Raw genomic sequence first — 17,879 nt, forward strand, 5'->3', positions numbered from 1 at the left:
ACGAAAAATTGAAAATCTATGGAAACTGGAAAAGAAAGGAGAAGATGCTACCACGTGCACTGTCACACGATAGAAAAGTCAAGGACCAAGGATCACCAATAGCCGGTCCCAGAATGCCACAATCACTGGGGAGAGAAAGCATCACCTTGCTGATGCCTTGTTTTTAGATTCCTTCCTCCTAGTCTCAAAACTGTGAGCCAATAAATTCCCAGTGTTTACGCCTATCCACTCCATGGTATTAGTTTTAACAGCTCGGAAGTTAATATGGGTGGGTATCTTCTGTGATGGAGAAGGAGCATTGATTCTGTCTTGGGACCAGCTGGTATTCCCAAAAGGTGAGAGTGCTTCTAGTGGGTCAGAGGTGGCCTCTGTGAATGAGAGAGGTGGCAAAGGATGTATATTGGGTTTTGTCCATCTGGGTGACCTAGAGAGCTCAATGGTTCTCAGAAGTGGGCCTAGAGGTATATTGCTGGACTCCTAGGGGTTGAAGAAGGTATAAGCAACCACCAGAATGTACGATGCTCACCTACCAGCAATGGTAGAATTTTCAAAAGTGTCTATAAGAAAAAAGTAGCCTTGAAATATCTTCCAGGCCTAGGGTCTGTGAAAGTTCTGATAGTGCTCATTGAGTCAATTTCCTAATCTTTACCTGTCCTCTCCTTTGCTGTCCCCAAATAGGATTGCAAACTCAGCTGCCAAGCTAGTTGAGAACTATTCACCCCACATGATCACATGTGGGCAGGCCTATGGGGGTGAGAGAAGATTTGATGTGAAATCGCATTTCTTATCTGTGACAGGCAATTTCAGTGAATTGAGAGTATGTTAGTAACTTAAAGTGACTCTTAGGCTTTTTAATACTGAAGAGTGACCAAATATCATAAGCCTGAGTTCTGACCCAGGGAGAGGACTACCCTAACTGAATGAGATTTACAAGGAAATGGGAGAACAAATGAACTACTTTATGCTTATCTCACAATCCTAAACATATATAATACTATGAAAGATGAGGTGAGAACCAGCGAGTGTAATGAATGAGCTGCAATAAGTGCCAGATCCATGAGGAGGGAAAACAAGAGTAACAAACACACAGGAAGGCAAGATGGGAGTCAAGAACTAGACAAGTCTATCAGTGAGAAGGACTCAAAAGGGGCTGGTGCCCAGGAGAGAGCATAAATTAAAAATAGAGCTGGAGGGAAGTGGGAGGAAGATAACATATTGTGTTTCTGAAAGGCTTCTACCACCAGATGATGGAAGGCCCGGAAAACAGTGGGGCATAAAAATAATTAGTGTAATGAGATGGAGCGTAAATGCCACTGTCTCCAAGAACTACCAAGGATCTCAGGGCAGGAGAGAGGAAGAGAGGACAGTTATTCAGAGTGCCAGGTGAGGGGACTCAAAATGGCCAGCTGTGTGAGAGGGGCCCCACCAGGTCAGTGACAGCTGGTGGTGGCCAAAGCACTCCATCGTTATGATTGCTCTTATTAATATGCCAAAGAAATTCCTTAAAGTAAACAAAGAAACCACAAAAAGTAAAACCCTGCGTTTTCCTTGCCATTGTCATAGTGTCCTACGCAGTTAATGTTTTATGAGATTGACAAATATTGATATCAAATATGTGAATACCCATTCACCATCAAATGATCGAGTCTATGAAAGTTGTCTACGAAATTATTCTATGAAATGTAAAAATCTCTCATGTTCTTTTAACAGGGAACATTTGAAAATGAGCTACTCACTACATGTAATCATAAAATTTCACCCTGTCTTCTCTAATGGATCTAAAACCCATTCAAAGTGTCCATAGCCGTTTTAGAAAAAAAGATTTTACTGTACAAACAAGCTGTCTCAAAATACATTTGAGACAAAGATGGCATACAATTAAAATATCACTCTTTTGTTAGTTCTTTACAAAGAGGAAAAAATATTGTGGGTCTAATGGCCTGATCCTTAGATTTTATTAGTTCATTATAACTATGGTCTGCTTCCAGCAATATGTACTTAAAAAGCAAGTGATTTGATTCCCCAGCTGATACATTAAACAATTGTACCTCATGAAAGGTGCCTTTTGCTCGAAAGAGTTTGGGAAATGCTGCTTGTGTTATCTACTTGTTCAGGCAAAATGCACATTTGTATATGAAAAGCATTAAGTCCTACCAAAAACGTTTAACCGAATTTAACTCCTGTTTCTGAACGATTGGATAGGTGATCTCTGCCCAGGTGCTCAGCCCCAATCCAACCCTGCACCTGTTAGCATCCTTTGGAACCTGCATTGCATAGACCTCCCATCAGAAAATGCTGCTCAACACTACTGCAATCAGGAAATTGCTTTACTTTCTGGAAAGATTTATCTCCTTAATTAAAATCAAAGAGGTCAGAGCACTTAAATTTTTGGCACACGAAAATTTGAATTTGCAAATGCTACTTCATGAATGATGGCCTACTTATCTCTCCTGTCCAGGAGAATTTTCTGTTTTGATGAAAATGGACCGTATCTGCACTTTCCATTATGGTAGCCACTAGATATCTGTGGCCACTGGGCACTTGTGATGTGGCTACCAGGATGGAAGAACCAAATGTTTAATTTTATTTAATTTTAATTTAAATATCACATACAGCTAGGGGCTACCATATTGGATAGCACAGACCTAGACAGAGCTGAGAGCAGGATCAAAATTAATGCACAGAAACTATATTACCTGTAGAAGTCTGCTTTTTGGATTTTTGTGAGCTCTACTTTAGCTGGTAAAGCTAAAGAAGACTTCTCCATTCAATCTGCTACAAAATTAATTTCCTAGCACATTATTTTGAAATCATAAGGCTGATCTTACCATTTTAAAAGACTATAATTATTTTACACTTCCTTTAATTTCAACAATAATTGGTTAAAGACAACTGGAATGGTCAGTTGTCTCTGTTGGTTTAGAGATATATATATTTCAAACCACAGAATACTTTCTAGGAACATTTGCCAACTGATAAGTATTTTCCAGAGGAATGGCAGGCAGAACTTGTTTGTACATTGGTGAACTTTCTTTAATTAAAATAAATAGTCTCCAATGCTTTCTATCTTTGCATTTCAAGCTGTCTCACAGGCAGAAAGTCTAGCGAGACTTTTTTCCAATCAGCAAATGAGCCAATTTTATAGTTTAAATTGGATTTTTGGACATATGTCAAATAAACATGGAATGCATATTTTTGACATTTCATAACATTTTCTTTTTAAAACACTTTTTGATAATGAACATCTTGTATATCAAAAATAATGTGTCAACAAGATATGATTCTATTAACTCTATGATGGAGTATCCAAGCACTTGAGGCAAGCAAGAATAATCACAAATAAGTGCTTACTGCTTCCAACCCAAACTTAATAATAACGAAAAATAGGTTTCCTTTCTGATATCTCCTTGAAAATGTCACGATATAAGTCACATACATTTGGAGTCTAGATTTTAATTTCTAGTCTTTAAAAACTGAGAATGGAATATAATTTTCAAAACATTTCAGCATTATTCAATGAAATTATGAATTACTATAAAAATTAACATATCTTTAAAAGTAGTAAAGTTAATCATTTTCTTTCATTTTATTATTAAGTATTGACCATCTACTTGCTTTCTATTTCTGAGACCCACATACTAAAAAGATAATGGTTCTATATCTTTCAATGAATTTAGGTTTTTCATTCAATAATTAGGTCTTGGAGCAAAAGGCGGATATTATCAATTGTTTCCATCAATTCCTTTTCTAAATAAAGCCCAAAAATCAACTCTCAACTCTCATTTAACTAAAATCTTCAACAATATGGTAATTGTTATAAATATGGTATTGTTATAAATAGCTTAAAATCACAATTTTCAAGAAAAATGCACAATAATTTATTTGCACATCATGGCTCACATCCCAGAAGTGCATGGCCTTAGATTCTGGTTTTATAAGACCTAAAGTTTATATGTTTTTTGAGATACTCTTCAAGAAAAACAATTCAAGAATAAAAATCTGGCTGAGAAGGCTTGGCAGAGGCCTGTGCAAGTAAGGAACCTGGGGCTTAAGCTTCATGAGTTTCTGATAAATCTGCCTCTTGGCAACACAACGTTATTCATTCAATGAGTAAATGACTATAAAGTTCCTTAAGAAGTTCTTAATTTATAATCAATAATATGAATTTTTAAGATCTCTTTGTTTTCATTTGAACATGTAATTTTGGGGTAGTTTGTTATTAAATCTTTCCTCAGTTTTCTAATTTAAAACAGGAAACTCTTCATCTAACTCACAACACTATTTTAAGAAATTCTCTCTTAGACATATAATATCCCAAAACAAATAAGATAAAGATGTTTTATTTACACAGAATTCACAAGGTCTGATTGCCATAGCTTTCTGCATTCCCAGATTGTGAGTTTAATGTATTCCATACATTGTCGCTTTTTTTCCAGTTTTAGAAATGTTAATATTTTACGGGATATTTATTGGAATCACAAAAGTTAGTGATATGGTCTGATGAAAAGCAATGAGGCCAGTGTGCTGGTTTGAAACTGTTACGTACCCCAGAAAAGCTCTGCTTTTCTAATCCAATCATGTGGGAGTAGACATATTGCTGGGTGGGACTGTGATTATGTAGTTTCCATGGAGATGTGACCCCGCCCATTCAAGAATAGGTCTTAATCCACTTACTAGAGTCCTTTAAGAGGGAGACATTTTGGAGAAAGCACAAATGCTTGGAGAGTCAACACAGAGAAGGTGAAAGAGAAAAGCCATAAACTGAGAGCACCATTGGAAACCAGAAGCCAATGAACGATGATTGCCAAATCTATTAATTTATTGAGGACCATGACCTGTTGGAGCACAATATGAAGATGTAAAACAGCTGTAACATTGGACTTATATCTTGATGTGTGGTATTTTCCTCAAATAATTCTTTATTATGGTAATAATATTATACACCTATCAGGCCTTCCCTTGATGTACTGGAGTTATTATTTAAATTGAAACTTTTGTCTTTATTTGTTAGCTAATGTATACTATTTTCTGGGTGAGAGGTAAGCTTAATGATATAGCAAGCAAAAGGTCAGGTAATGTGATTTTTCCAATGGACATTACTGTATGTTTGAAGAAGGGAGTCATAAATACTAATACTTCTTAAGTAAAATAAAACACTGAAGCCTGTTTCTTCTGATGTAAACTACATGCAACAACAGTTATGGATGTATGGAGGGACATTTAGGCCTGACGAGCAGGTTAGAAAGAGAAAGGTTAGAACCCTGGTACTCAACCTTTGGGTGTGTCTTACTTGTGAAGATGTAATACTATGTCATAATTTGTAAGTTCCATGAATGACAGGAAATATAGTTCTCAACTTTTTAATGTCTGAGATTCTTTTTTGGCAATATCAAACACTTCTTAGATACTCATTTACTAAGGGCTGCACTGTTGAATAGTTAAGGAAAAATATAGGGGCAGGTGGATTACTATAAACCTTCAAGCTACAGACTGAGAAGCACCGAGTTTACTGATGTCCAGGTTTTTTTCACATCTAAGTCTCTATGGTTCTTCTGCGGCTTTGCTACCACTAAATTTTCCTTGAACATTGTGTAGGCTGAGGAGCTTCCTGTAGCATCCCGTTTTGTTCTTGATTGTCCATGGTACCACTGCAAATGCTGGCCAGACATTCACCTTCCTCTAACTTTTATTTATTGGACCATGTTTTGCCTCCAAAAAAGTCTAACCATGATTCCTTTAACACAACATTCCATTACCGTCCTTAAATTCAGAAAGATTGGCAGCTTACAAGGATGTACAAACGACAGTGAAAGAGCATACATTAGAAAAAGGGGGAAAGAAAGTGCAAAGGGAAGCCAAGAAATAAGCTTCAAAATTCATTCCATTAATGACTTATATATGCTATGAGTTGCTTGGAAATGTGGTTCTAGGTTTTCTAGCAGCCAACCTGAACAAGGAAAGCTTATCATTTACACAATTAAAAATATCCTTAGTGAGGGCAAACCCTAGTGTTCCTGTTATTTAGATCAGACAGGGATACCCACCATGTTTCCTCATAGAAAAATACCTTTTGATATTTTGGAACATATACTCATAAAAGACATTGCATTACATATCATATATAACAACCCAAAATATAAACAAATTGCATTATTCAAAAGTATTATTTAGGAAAAACAATCATTTGAGTGGCTAAAATAGTAAGGATCAGATACTGCATTCTCTGCTGCTGATATGGCTTGATTCAGAGGTATATTTTGGAATATTTGGGAGAGTTGATAAAATACATAGCCTGTAAGCAATTTTCCTTGAACAATGAGTCTTCAGAGAACTTTTGATAAATATGGGCTCAGATTTTGATGAAATATTAAATAAGTATACACCTACCTTATGCCAACATTGTTCTGAGAATTTTACATCTATCATATCATTTAAATTCACAGTAAACTTATAGGGTTAGATAAGATATCCCATTTTAGAGATTATGAAACTGAGACACAGAATGGTTAAGACTGTTAGTGGTTGGTGGAGCCAGGAATTTAACTTGAGGCATCCAATCCCACCTCTCTCCTAAAGACTTAATTGGGTCAATATCCTTTTGTAAAAATTAAGGAATTGAACAAGAGCTGCGATGATGAGGTCAACTCATCACTGCTAAGAAACAAGCCAAAGCAATGGGAATTGCTGTAGACCTGAAAAGGACTATGTAGATAGGAGCAAAAAGGGCAGGATAGAAAGGAAAACACAAAGTATGTACTTTAGATGACCATTTCTTTTTTTTTTTTCACATTCTTAAATTACAAACTATGGTGGTTTAAGATACGTCCACAAACTCTGTGATAATCCTCTGTTCACGATGGAGCCTGATTTCCTTCCCTTTGAGGATGGACTGAATCCCAGACTATGTAAAAAATGCACTGTGGCTTCCTCTTTGCGCTTTCTCTTGGATCACTTGCTCTGGGGGAAATTAGCTGCCATTGTGAAGACAGTCTAAGAAGAGGGCCACCTGGTAAAGAATGGTGGCCTTCTACCAACAGCCAGCGAGAAATTGAAGCCTTTGTTGACAGAAGTCATGCAAGTCAATCGTCTTGAGAGTGGAACTTCCAGCCCCAGTCAAACCTTGAGATAATGGTAACACTGGCCAAGAGCTTGAGTGCAGCCTCATGGAAGTCAGAATCACCCAGTTAAGCCACTCCTGGATTCTTAACCCTCAGAAACACCATGAAATGGTGACAGACATTTATTTTTTTGCATTGTTAAAATTTGGGATAGTTTTGCCCAGTTGACAACTTGTACACAAACCAGACAAAAATCTCCCAAAAGAACAAATCAGAACAAATCAAAACAACATGAAAAACCATCATCTAGGATTTCCTAAGGACAAAGGAAAATCCTGAAGATAGCTATCCCCACTTAGAGAAGGCTTGCTCTCAAACTGTCTTAATTCAAAGATATTAAAACAGTTTAGTTCACTTCCAAACTAGTTATCCATGATGTGGTACTTAAATATGTCTGTTACTTACCTATAAGGTCATATTGTCTGAGAAGGGGAAAATAAAAGTGTTCAAAATTTAAAATTACATAAAACCTTCTTAAAGCAAGGTGAACAATTGACAGTAAAGATGGGCCAAAGAAAATCTCCACCTCATAAAGAAAGTTAAAATCTTAAAATACAATTTTAGAGAAAGGAGTAGCAGTAGGCAATGAGCAGTCAGAAGCGCATGATTAGTTAAAAACCACTGGAGCTCATTTGAAAAAGAAACATTGCTAGCATCCAGATCACAGGATTTGGCAGCCTCTGTATGCCCCACACAATCAGTGCAGATTATAGAGTAAATGGTGATGACTAAAGCTGAAAAATGCAGTTTGATTTCCATAATTTCTAGGGATAGCAAAAACTACTTGAGCTTTCATTTGAAGGCAATCACCATTATTAATCCAAGGGTATTTTCCTACCATTTAGACTTTATACTATTTCATCATTTTGCAACTTCCACTTCCTCTACTTTACAGCAAACCCAGGGTTCGGTGTGGATTACTCTTTGGACAGATAGGAAGCTTTGGTGAGGAATGACAGGTGACAATTTATGCATAGGTAACTTGCAATGCTCAACAGAACAGTAGACTTGGGTAATATGCTTCTGTTAGCAATTCCCCTTCTTCCACTAAGCTCACAAAGTTTCAATATTAAAAAGAAATGTTTTCCCATCAAAATTCAATAGCCTCTTATAAGCACATTCACATCCTTCCCTTTCCTGCTGACATTAAATTTAATATCAGGATTATTATCCATTTGTCACTCCAACCTGTAATTTAATAAGCCTTTTTGTGTTTGAGCTATGTTTCCCTCACCCCGTTACCTTCCACTTTCAGCCATATATTTATTCAAGAAGCTCTCTAGGTCACATGGTTTGACCTCTTAGAACAAACATTTCCCATGTTTCTTATTCTGCTTTCCTAAGAGGCACCATTAGTTTTGCTCATCTCTATTTGAAATGATTTTTTTTTTACGGCACAATACAATTTTAAATTCTCTGTGTTCATCTTCATTTTATTTCTTGAAATACTTAGGCAAACAAGGTCACTAAGACATCACTGATGGGAAGTCTCTTCTTCAATCCTGTGTACTTTAAGGGAATCCTGAAAAAATAAATTTTGTGTCTGAATCTGCTGTGTACTGGAGGAAATGCTGAAAGCCTGGTGTAGTGATTCATACGGTCTTAGAGTGAATATTGTGATAAATAATTAAAGCATCAGATCTTAATATAGCTTTTCCCTACCATATATTCATATCTAAGGTCCTATATAAGAGTTTTTAAATCTTTTTCCTTATACATCAGTACAAAGATGCCTGAGTTAAAAGGGAAAATTAAAAGAAAACTAAAATTGAATCTTAGCCAATTTACAAAATAACCAAACATATAACAAGGCCCAGTGGTGTGGTAGGGACTTACCCCGCAGCCCAGGCTGTGGCCGCCTTCGCAGGTGATTTTCCTCCCTTCCAGCTCGGGGATCAGCCCCGCCCCACAGCCAGGGCTGGGGCACAGCACGCCCCCCATCTGCAGCACACACTCTTCAGCGCCATACTGCTGGTAGCGGTTATACTGCGAAGCACAAGATAGGGGATGTTAGGCACTGAATCACGTCCCCACAAAGACATGTTCAAGTCCTAACTCCAGGTCCTGTGGATGTGAGGCCATTTGTAAATAGGAGCTTTGAAGCTATTATTAGTAAATATGAGGCCAAACTGAGTCAGGGTGGGCCATGGTCCAATATGGCTGGGGTCCTTATGAGCAGAGGAGATGTAGACATGAAGGTAGGAAGGATAAATAAATACATATGCACATAAATAAATAAATAAATAAATAAATAAATAAGGACGGGAGGAAGGAAGAAAGGGAGGGAGGGAGGGGGCAGGTAGGGTAGGAGAGAGATACCTGGTAGACATGTTAATGACAGCTATTGGCATATACTAGTAGAGTTCATATCCATGGAATGTTTTCAGCAGGAAATACTTGTCTACAATTGCTTATGATAAACAAACTAGAATACATGAATTCATGAGGCAAAGCTCTGAAAAATGTCATAGGTGATGCAATTATCAAGGGATAAAATAAACATATCTCCTTAAGTGATGAATGATGAGCTCGTTTACATAATTGAGAGATGACATGTTCGAGATCATCCCATGAATTTCTTAGAAATCTCATACACTGAATCTTGTCCAGGGAGCATTCTAATGTGCCAAGAAAGAGTCCAAGAGGCTCTGTCTGTGCTTGTTGAGCTCAGTAGCAAAGCCTGATACTAGGTTGGATCTATGGTTCATGTAAGTCTCGTTTACAAATCTGATAACAAGCCTGACTCTGTTATTTAAATAGCAATAATATTAGATGAAATTATCCAACCTCTGTAGAGAAGATGAAGAGAAACCAGCATAGGGGATTGAAAAGTGGTGCCTGAGACAAGAGAAAACGAGAAATACATAGGTATTTTGGAAGCCAAGTGAGCAAAGTATTTCCAGAGTAGTTAAATGCTACTGGTAAATTAATTACTACAAAGTAGTCGAAGTTAGAAATGTAAACAATGTGTGATCTTGACAAAAGCAGTGGGTGGAATCGTGGAGCAAAAAGACCTATCAAAGTAGACTCGAGCATTTTGGAGAAGAGCAATTCAAAGAGATGAGAACAGACAATTTTTTTTTCTAGGAGTCTGGATGAGACATGAGCTGGTAGCTGGAGGGAGCTAGGGGATAGCAAAAGATTTTGAGAAATTGGAGTAATAATATGTTAGTAGTAGCATGTTAGTATGCTGAAGGGAATGATGGAGAAGAGAAGGGAAAATTAATGATTTAGTCTATAAAATGAGCTATGTCCTTGAGTAGGAGGGAAGAAATGAGATCTTCTTTTCTTCTTTTTTTAGTGGCTAAAGACAAGACATTTGTTTTCTTTTTTGTTCCAGAGGTCAGACCAATCACTTTCACTGGGCAGTGGAACATATGTATGGGCAGGTCTGGTTCCATCTGGAGACTGAGGGGAGAATTTGGTTCCTGTATTTTTTTTAGCTTCTATTGACCACCTGTATTCCTGGGCTTGTTGCCTCTTCCTCTGTCCTCAGAGTAGATACAGCCAGTCTCTGCTGCCATCATCACACGAGCTTCCTGTCTGGCTCAGATCCATCTGCATGCCTCTTATGGGGCAGTTATGATTATGTCCAGGGCCCACCCAGATAATCCGAGATAATCTCTCCTTCTCAAGATCCTGAACTTAATCACATCTGCAAAGTCTCTTTTGCCATATAAAGTAAAATTTACAGTTTCTGGGGATTACAATCTTGATATCTTCAGGAGCGATTATTCAACATACCACAAGAGGTATTGTGGTTCGGTTTCAATTTTTCACTATTGAAAACAGTCCCTCAGTACACATCCTTGCATGCCTCCTTGTGCACATATGGAAGTATTTCTTTAGAGTAGATCCTAAAAAGTAGAATTTCTAGGTCATAGGTGAGTATTTTTTTTTTTTCTGATGCATGGGCTGGGAATCTGTTTTCAATTTTAATACCCACTACCCAAGTGACTGAGCCAACATATATTCCCAGTCACACTCTCTGATAGGACTTCATTTCTTCATACCCTCAGAGAAGCCATATCAAATGCTTAAACTTTGCATTGGCTTAATCCAATAGCTCTTGCTCTGAAAGATGAGTCTAATAGATGTAATTGGGTGCCTAGCAATGTAGGCAGTAATATGGTCAGCCAAAAGAAGGCAGAGCTTTCTGTTAGGGTGGTGTAACTACTATCCCTTCACTTCAGTGGTCTAAACTCCTTTGACTCCTGGTATATAGTAATTTTGGTCAGTAATCCAGATAACACAGATCATATTTAGGCAGGAGAGAGCAAAAACATTTTGTTCTGAGGTGGTCTTGAAAGCTGCCAGATGTCAGGAGAGTTGGGAGCTGATCACACAGGGGGGAGATGTGCTGGCTCTTGAAGTGTGTGCAGAATACACAGCAGTTGTTAGGCAGACTAGATGGACTCTGATCCCCTTAAATTTTTTTCTCTTAGATGCTAATATGATAAGTAATTCTACATTTTTTGGATCTGTATAAAAATTTGTTGATATTAAGGGGTTCTATGCTATGCAAAAATTTTTTTGGTTATAATGAAGTAACATGGATATTGTAGAAAAGATAGAAGGTACCTAAAAATACAAGAGAAAAATTACCCTCTCATTGTACCGTCCAGAAATAGCCTTATTAATTTTTTACTATTTCTTTCTTCAACTCACATTTTTACATATGTTAAATTGGAATTACATTGTATACATAGCTTTAATAAATATTTTCATTGAAAAATATCCACACACATACAGTCCAACCATATTATACAATCAATGGCTCACAATATCATCACATAGTTGTGTATTCATCACTACGACCATTTTTAGAACATTAACATCACTCCAGAAAAAGAAATAAAAAGAAAAAAAGAACACATACATCCCATACCCCTTACACCCCTTCCTCTCATTGACCCACAGCATTTCAATCTACCCAATTTTCACCCTTTAACTCCCCCTATTATTTATTTATTTTCATCCTTTTTTTTTTTTTAACTCATCTGTCTATACCTTGGATAAAAGGAGCATCAGACACTGGATTTTCATAATTACACAGTCACACTGCAAAAGCCATGCAGTTATACAGTCTTCTTCAAGAATGAAGGTTATCAGAACACAGTCTAACAGTTTCAGGTACTTTCCTCTAGCCACTCCAATACACCATAACCTAAAAAGGGTTAGCTATATAATGCATAAGAATAATCTCCAGGAAAACTTCTCAACTCTGAGATCTTTCAGCCACTGAGACGTCATTTTGTCTTATTTTTCTCTTCTCCCTTTTAGTCAAGAAGGCTTTCTTGTTCCCATGATGTTGCATCATGGCTCAGTAGAATGATATCTTAAGGATGAGTAGAGTTGGCCTTAGACAGGAGTGAAGACACCCATTCTTAATAAAAGAAAGAAGGCAGGCAGGGTATTTGGGTCCAGCAACAGGTAGAGAAGACAGATGTTGGAAATATGAAACTTAAGGAGAAAGTATAAATGATAAACGGAAAGCAAATGGATGAGGGGTGTTATGGATTGGAGTGTATCCTTCCTCAAAAGATACATTCAACTCCCAACACTGGTCCCATGAATATGACCATATATGGAAAGGGGGTCTTTGAAAACACACTTAGTTAAGATGAGGCAAAAATGGATTAGGGTGCATCGTAATGCTACCTGACTGGTGTCCATATAAGAAGAAGGAAATTTGGATCCAGGGAGAGACAAGCACAGGGGAGAACTGAAAAACCTAAGTGCAAAACTGACTTTTCTGGAGCAACCCATCTTTCTGGATTGACCCCATCTGGGTCCCTAGAGTAGGATGTCATAACAGGGAAGAAAAGCCTCACAGAAAAAAATAATGGTGGGAGGGATTGAACTGAAGTGTTGTAAAACAAGATGGTTCAAGAATCGAAAAGTGTAAAGAAAATGGGAAAATGAGTGAGGAAGAGAATATATCAAATTATAAGAAATGGGGAGAAAACGTGGCACGAAAATGAACAGAACAGGGTAGTGCGATGGTTGCTCAGTGGCAGAATTCTCACCTGTCATGCCAGAGACCTAGGTTTGATTCCCAGTGTCTACCTGTGTAATAAATAAATAAATAAATAAACAGAACAGGTGAAAATTTTCAGAGAAGGAACAGAGAAAAGGAAGCTTTCTGCTGGAAGTGAAATAATTGCACAAAAAGTGCATCTTAAAAAACTGTACCACATATTCAGGGCAAGAATCAGATGAGGAAGAGCAGAGAGAATGTGACTAGTTATACACAGGCTATTCTAAAGTTTAGAATAAGTTGGAACAAGCATCAAAGAAGAGGCTGAAGACAAAGCCAATGAAAAATAAAATCCTGGACAAGAGGACAAGAGGGGGAAGCTGACCTTCAGAGCTAACTCATCAAGATAATCAGATACCCAGATACCACAAAAATTTTTGACCATATTAAGAAACAGGATGACATGGCTCAGCCAAGGGAACAATTTAAAACTTCAGAGGAGACACAGAATTTGAGGGTAATCAAAATAGTTCAAACAAATTTCCTAAATCAATTCAAGGAGATGAAGGAACAATATGGATAAAGAGGTAAAGGTTATTAAGAAGACAATGTGTGAGAAGAATTTTAATGTACAAAAAGAAGCAAATTAAAGGAATGAAAGGCATAAAAGTAGAGATTAAAAATAAAACAGAAGCATGCAGCACCAGATCTGAACAATCAGAAGAAAGAATCAGTGAACTAAAAGAGGAAAAAAATTGAAATCATCCAGTCAGAAGAACAGAAAGAGAAAAGAATAGAAAAAACTGAACAAGATCGCAGGGATTTAAGTGATATCACAAAACATACATATGTGTCTCCAGAAAGCGAAGACAAGGGAAAAGGAGGAGAACGTTTATTTGACCAATAAACTCCCAATTGGGAATAATGACCAAATTTCCCAATCCTTATGAAAGTCATAAATATATGTGCCCAAGAAAACTCAATGTACTACAAACAGAATAAATCTTATAGACCTACTACATGTACTAATCAAAATGTCAAATGCAAAAGATAAAGAGAGAATTCTGAAAGAAGCAAGAGGAAAGTGACTTATCATATACAAGGGAGCCTAAATAAGTGATTTTTAATCAGAAACCATGCAAGCAAGACGACAATGAAATGGTATATTAAAGGTACTGAAAGAGAAAAACTTTAAGCCACAAATTCTTTACCTAGAAAAACCGTCCTTCAAAAATGAGGGAAATTTAAAAATATTCACAGATAATAGGAACTGAGAGAGTTCATGAACAAAAGAGCAGCCACAAGAAGTACTGAAAGGAGCTCAACAGGTTGAAAGGAAAAGAAAGGAGAGAGTGGCTTGGAGTAGTATGAAGAAATGAAGATCTTCAGTAAGGGTAACTAAAAGGGTAAATACAAAATCCAGTAGTACTAACTCTTCATTCTACAACTCTACTCCTTTCTTGCTATAAAAGTCAGGATACATTTGAACAAGAAAAAGGCATATATCCTGAAAATGGACATACAAAATATAAATGGGATAAAGTGGTATAAAAACAACATAAAGAAGGGGAAGAAGAGGGATTTGGGAGCAGAGAATACATGTGCTATTGGAGCTAAATTGGTATATATTTTCAAATCAGTAGGTTATAGTTGTAGGCTGTGTAACCACAAGGAAAGAATTTAAAAATATACAGAATTAGAAATTAGAAAGGGACCAGATATATCACAGAAGATCAAGCATACAGAAAATGTGGTTGTGATAAAAGAAAAAGAAGAAAAAAGATGTTACATATAAAAACTAAAGGACAAGGTGCATGGGTGGTTCAGTGGTAGAATGCTCACCTTCCATGTGGGAGACCCCTGTTCGATTCCTGGACCATGCACCCCCCCAGAAAAAAACAAAAAACAAACTAAAGAGCAAAATGGATGAAGTAAATAGTACTCTTCCAGTAATAACACTGAATGTTAATAGATTAAACATCCCAATAAAAAAAAGAAAATTGGCAAAATGGATTAAAAAACATGATCCATTTATATGATTTTAAGAGACTCACCCTAGACCCAAAGACACAAATAGGTTTGAAAGATATTATATGCAAATAGCAAACAAACAGGAGTTGGAATAGCTATGTAAAACATTAGACGATACAGACTTTAAGTCAAATGTTCTTTTAAGAGACAAAGAAGGAAACTACATACTAATAAAAGGGTCAATCCACCAAGAAGAAATAATGATCATAAATATTTATGCATCTAACAATGGTACTACAAAATACAAGAGACAAACAATGACAAAACTGAAGGTAGAAATAGACATCTTTTCCATAGTAGTTGGAGACATCAGTACACCACTTTCATCAACAGATAGAACACCTAGACAGAAGATCAATAAGGAAACAGAACTTGAATAATATGATAAATGAACTATACCTTATAGATAAATATCGTATAAATCTTCACAAGTGCTCATGGATCATTCCATAGGATAGACCACATTTTGGGTCAGAAATATGGTCTCAATAAATTTAGAAAGATTAAAATCATACAAACCATCTTCTTCAACCATAATGGAATGAAACTTGAAATCAGTATCAGGTGGAAAACAGAAAAATCCGCAAATATATGGAAGTTAAATAAATAGTCTCTTAAATAATCAGTGGGTCAAAGAAGAAATTGAAAGGTAAATGAGTGAATATCTTGAGATGAAGGATAATGAGAACACAACTTATCAAAACTTATGGAACTCAGCAAAGGCAGTGCAGAGAGGGAAATTTATAGCCCTAAATATTACATTAAAAAAGAAGAAAGAGCTAAAATTGAAGACCTAACTGTATACCTGGAAAACAGAAAAAAGAACAGCAGACAAATTCCAATGCAAGTAGAAGGAATGAAATAACAAAGATTAGAGCAGAAATAAATGAAATTGAGAATAAAAAAAAACAATAGAGAGAATTAACAAAATCAAAGCTTGATTCCTTGAAAAGATCAATGAGAGGAGAAAAATTACCATTGACCCCACAGATAAAAAAAAGGATCATAGGAGGATACTACAAACTGCATGGCAAGAAATTAGACTACCTAGATGAAATGGACGGATTCCTAGAAACACATGTACAATCTGCACTGACACTAAAGGAAATAGAAGATCTCTACAGAACAACTACAAGTAAGGAGATTGAAACAATCTCAAAAACCTGACAACAAAAAATAAAGCTCAGGACCAGATGGCTTAACACATGAATTCTACCAATCATACTACTAAGAATTAATACCAATCCTGCTCAAACTCTTCCAAAAATTTGAACAGGAGGGAACACACCTAACTCATTCTATGAGGCCAACATCACATGAGTCACTAATATCAAAGTCAGATAAAGATATTACAAGAAAAGGAAATTACAGACCAACTTCTCTAATGAATATAGATACAAAAATCCTTGACAAGATATTTGCAACTTGAATTCAACAGCACATTAAAAGAATCACACATCATGATCAAGTGTGCTTTATCCCAGTTATGCAAGTGTGCATCAACATAAGAAAATCAACTAATGTAATACACCACATTAACAAAAGGAAGGGAAAAAAAACGCATAATCATCTCAGGTGACACGGAAAAGGCATTTGGCAAAATCCAGCATCCTTGCTCGATTGAAAAACACAGAGAATAGGAAATCATCCCTGAACATGATAAAGCCATATATGAAAAACCCACAGCAAACATCGTATTCTATGGTGAAAGACTGAAAGTTTCCCTCCAAGTCTGGGAACAATACAACGATGTCAGCCATCAGCACTGTTACTCAACATAGTATTGAAAGTTCTTAGGCAAGAAAAAGAAATAAAAGTCACTCAAAGTAGAAAGGAAGAAGTAAAACTTTCCCTATTTGTGGTTGACATGATCCTGTATTTTGAAAGTCCTGAAAAATCTATAACAAAAATTCTAGAGTGAATAAATGTAGTCAGCAAAGCAGAGAAGTACAAGACCAACATGACAAAATTAGTAGTGCTTCTGTCCACTAGAAAATGAGCAATCTGAGGAGGAAATCAAGAAAAAATCCAAACTACAATAGCAACTAAAAGAATCAAATTATCTAGGAATAAAGTTAATCAAGAACATAAAGGAATTGCAGAAAGAAAACTACAAAACATTGCTAAAAGAAATCAAAGAAGACCAAAATAAATGGAAGGACATTTCATGTTCATATATATAATTACTAAATATAATTACAATGTCAAATTTACCCAAAGTGATTTACAAATTCAATGCGATACCAATCAAAATTTGGAAAGCCTACTTTGTATAAATGGAAAAGTCAAGTGTCTAATTTGGAAGGTAAGGGGCCCCAAATAGCCAAACGATTCTGAAAAAGAAAAAAAAAATTGGAGGAATCACACTACCTGACTTTAAATCTTATTAAAAAACTACCGTAGTCAAAACAGGGTGGTACTGGCACAAGGATAAAAATATTGACTGATGGAATCAAATTGAGAGTACAGAAATATACACTCATGTCTACAGGCAATTTATTTTTTATTGTCTTTATTTTTTATTTTTTGCATGGGCAGGCTCTGGGAATTGAACCCAGATCTCCAGCACAGTAGGTGAGAATTCTGCCTGCTGAGCCACTGTTCCACTGTCCCCAAACTATTTTTGACAGGGCTGTCAAGCCCACTCAATTGTGAAAGAATAGTCTCTTAACAAATAGTATGGGAAGAACTGGTTATCCATATACAAAAGGATGAAAGAGGACCCTTAACTTATACCATATACAAAAATT

The 17,879-nt window shown here is 36.4% G+C and overlaps 1 protein-coding gene across 5 annotated transcripts in view; it reads right to left on the bottom strand.

Moving 5' to 3' along the window:
• The window catches only part of PRKN (parkin RBR E3 ubiquitin protein ligase), a 1,515,422-nt gene that overhangs the window by 229,728 nt on the left and 1,267,815 nt on the right, over positions 1–17,879 (bottom strand). For 4 of the 5 annotated variants that reach the window (XM_077120792.1, XM_077120791.1, XM_077120789.1 and 1 more), the window contains one exon: positions 8,955–9,104. In XM_077120792.1, coding sequence (XP_076976907.1) covers positions 8,955–9,104 — 150 coding nt within the window. Of the gene's footprint in view, positions 1–6,710; positions 8,641–8,954; positions 9,105–17,879 lie in introns of those variants that run through there. The other variant, XM_077120793.1, reaches the window with a different exon arrangement.

This window comes from Tamandua tetradactyla, chromosome 11, assembly GCF_023851605.1.
Source record: "Tamandua tetradactyla isolate mTamTet1 chromosome 11, mTamTet1.pri, whole genome shotgun sequence".
NCBI classification, from domain to species: domain Eukaryota; kingdom Metazoa; phylum Chordata; class Mammalia; order Pilosa; family Myrmecophagidae; genus Tamandua; species Tamandua tetradactyla.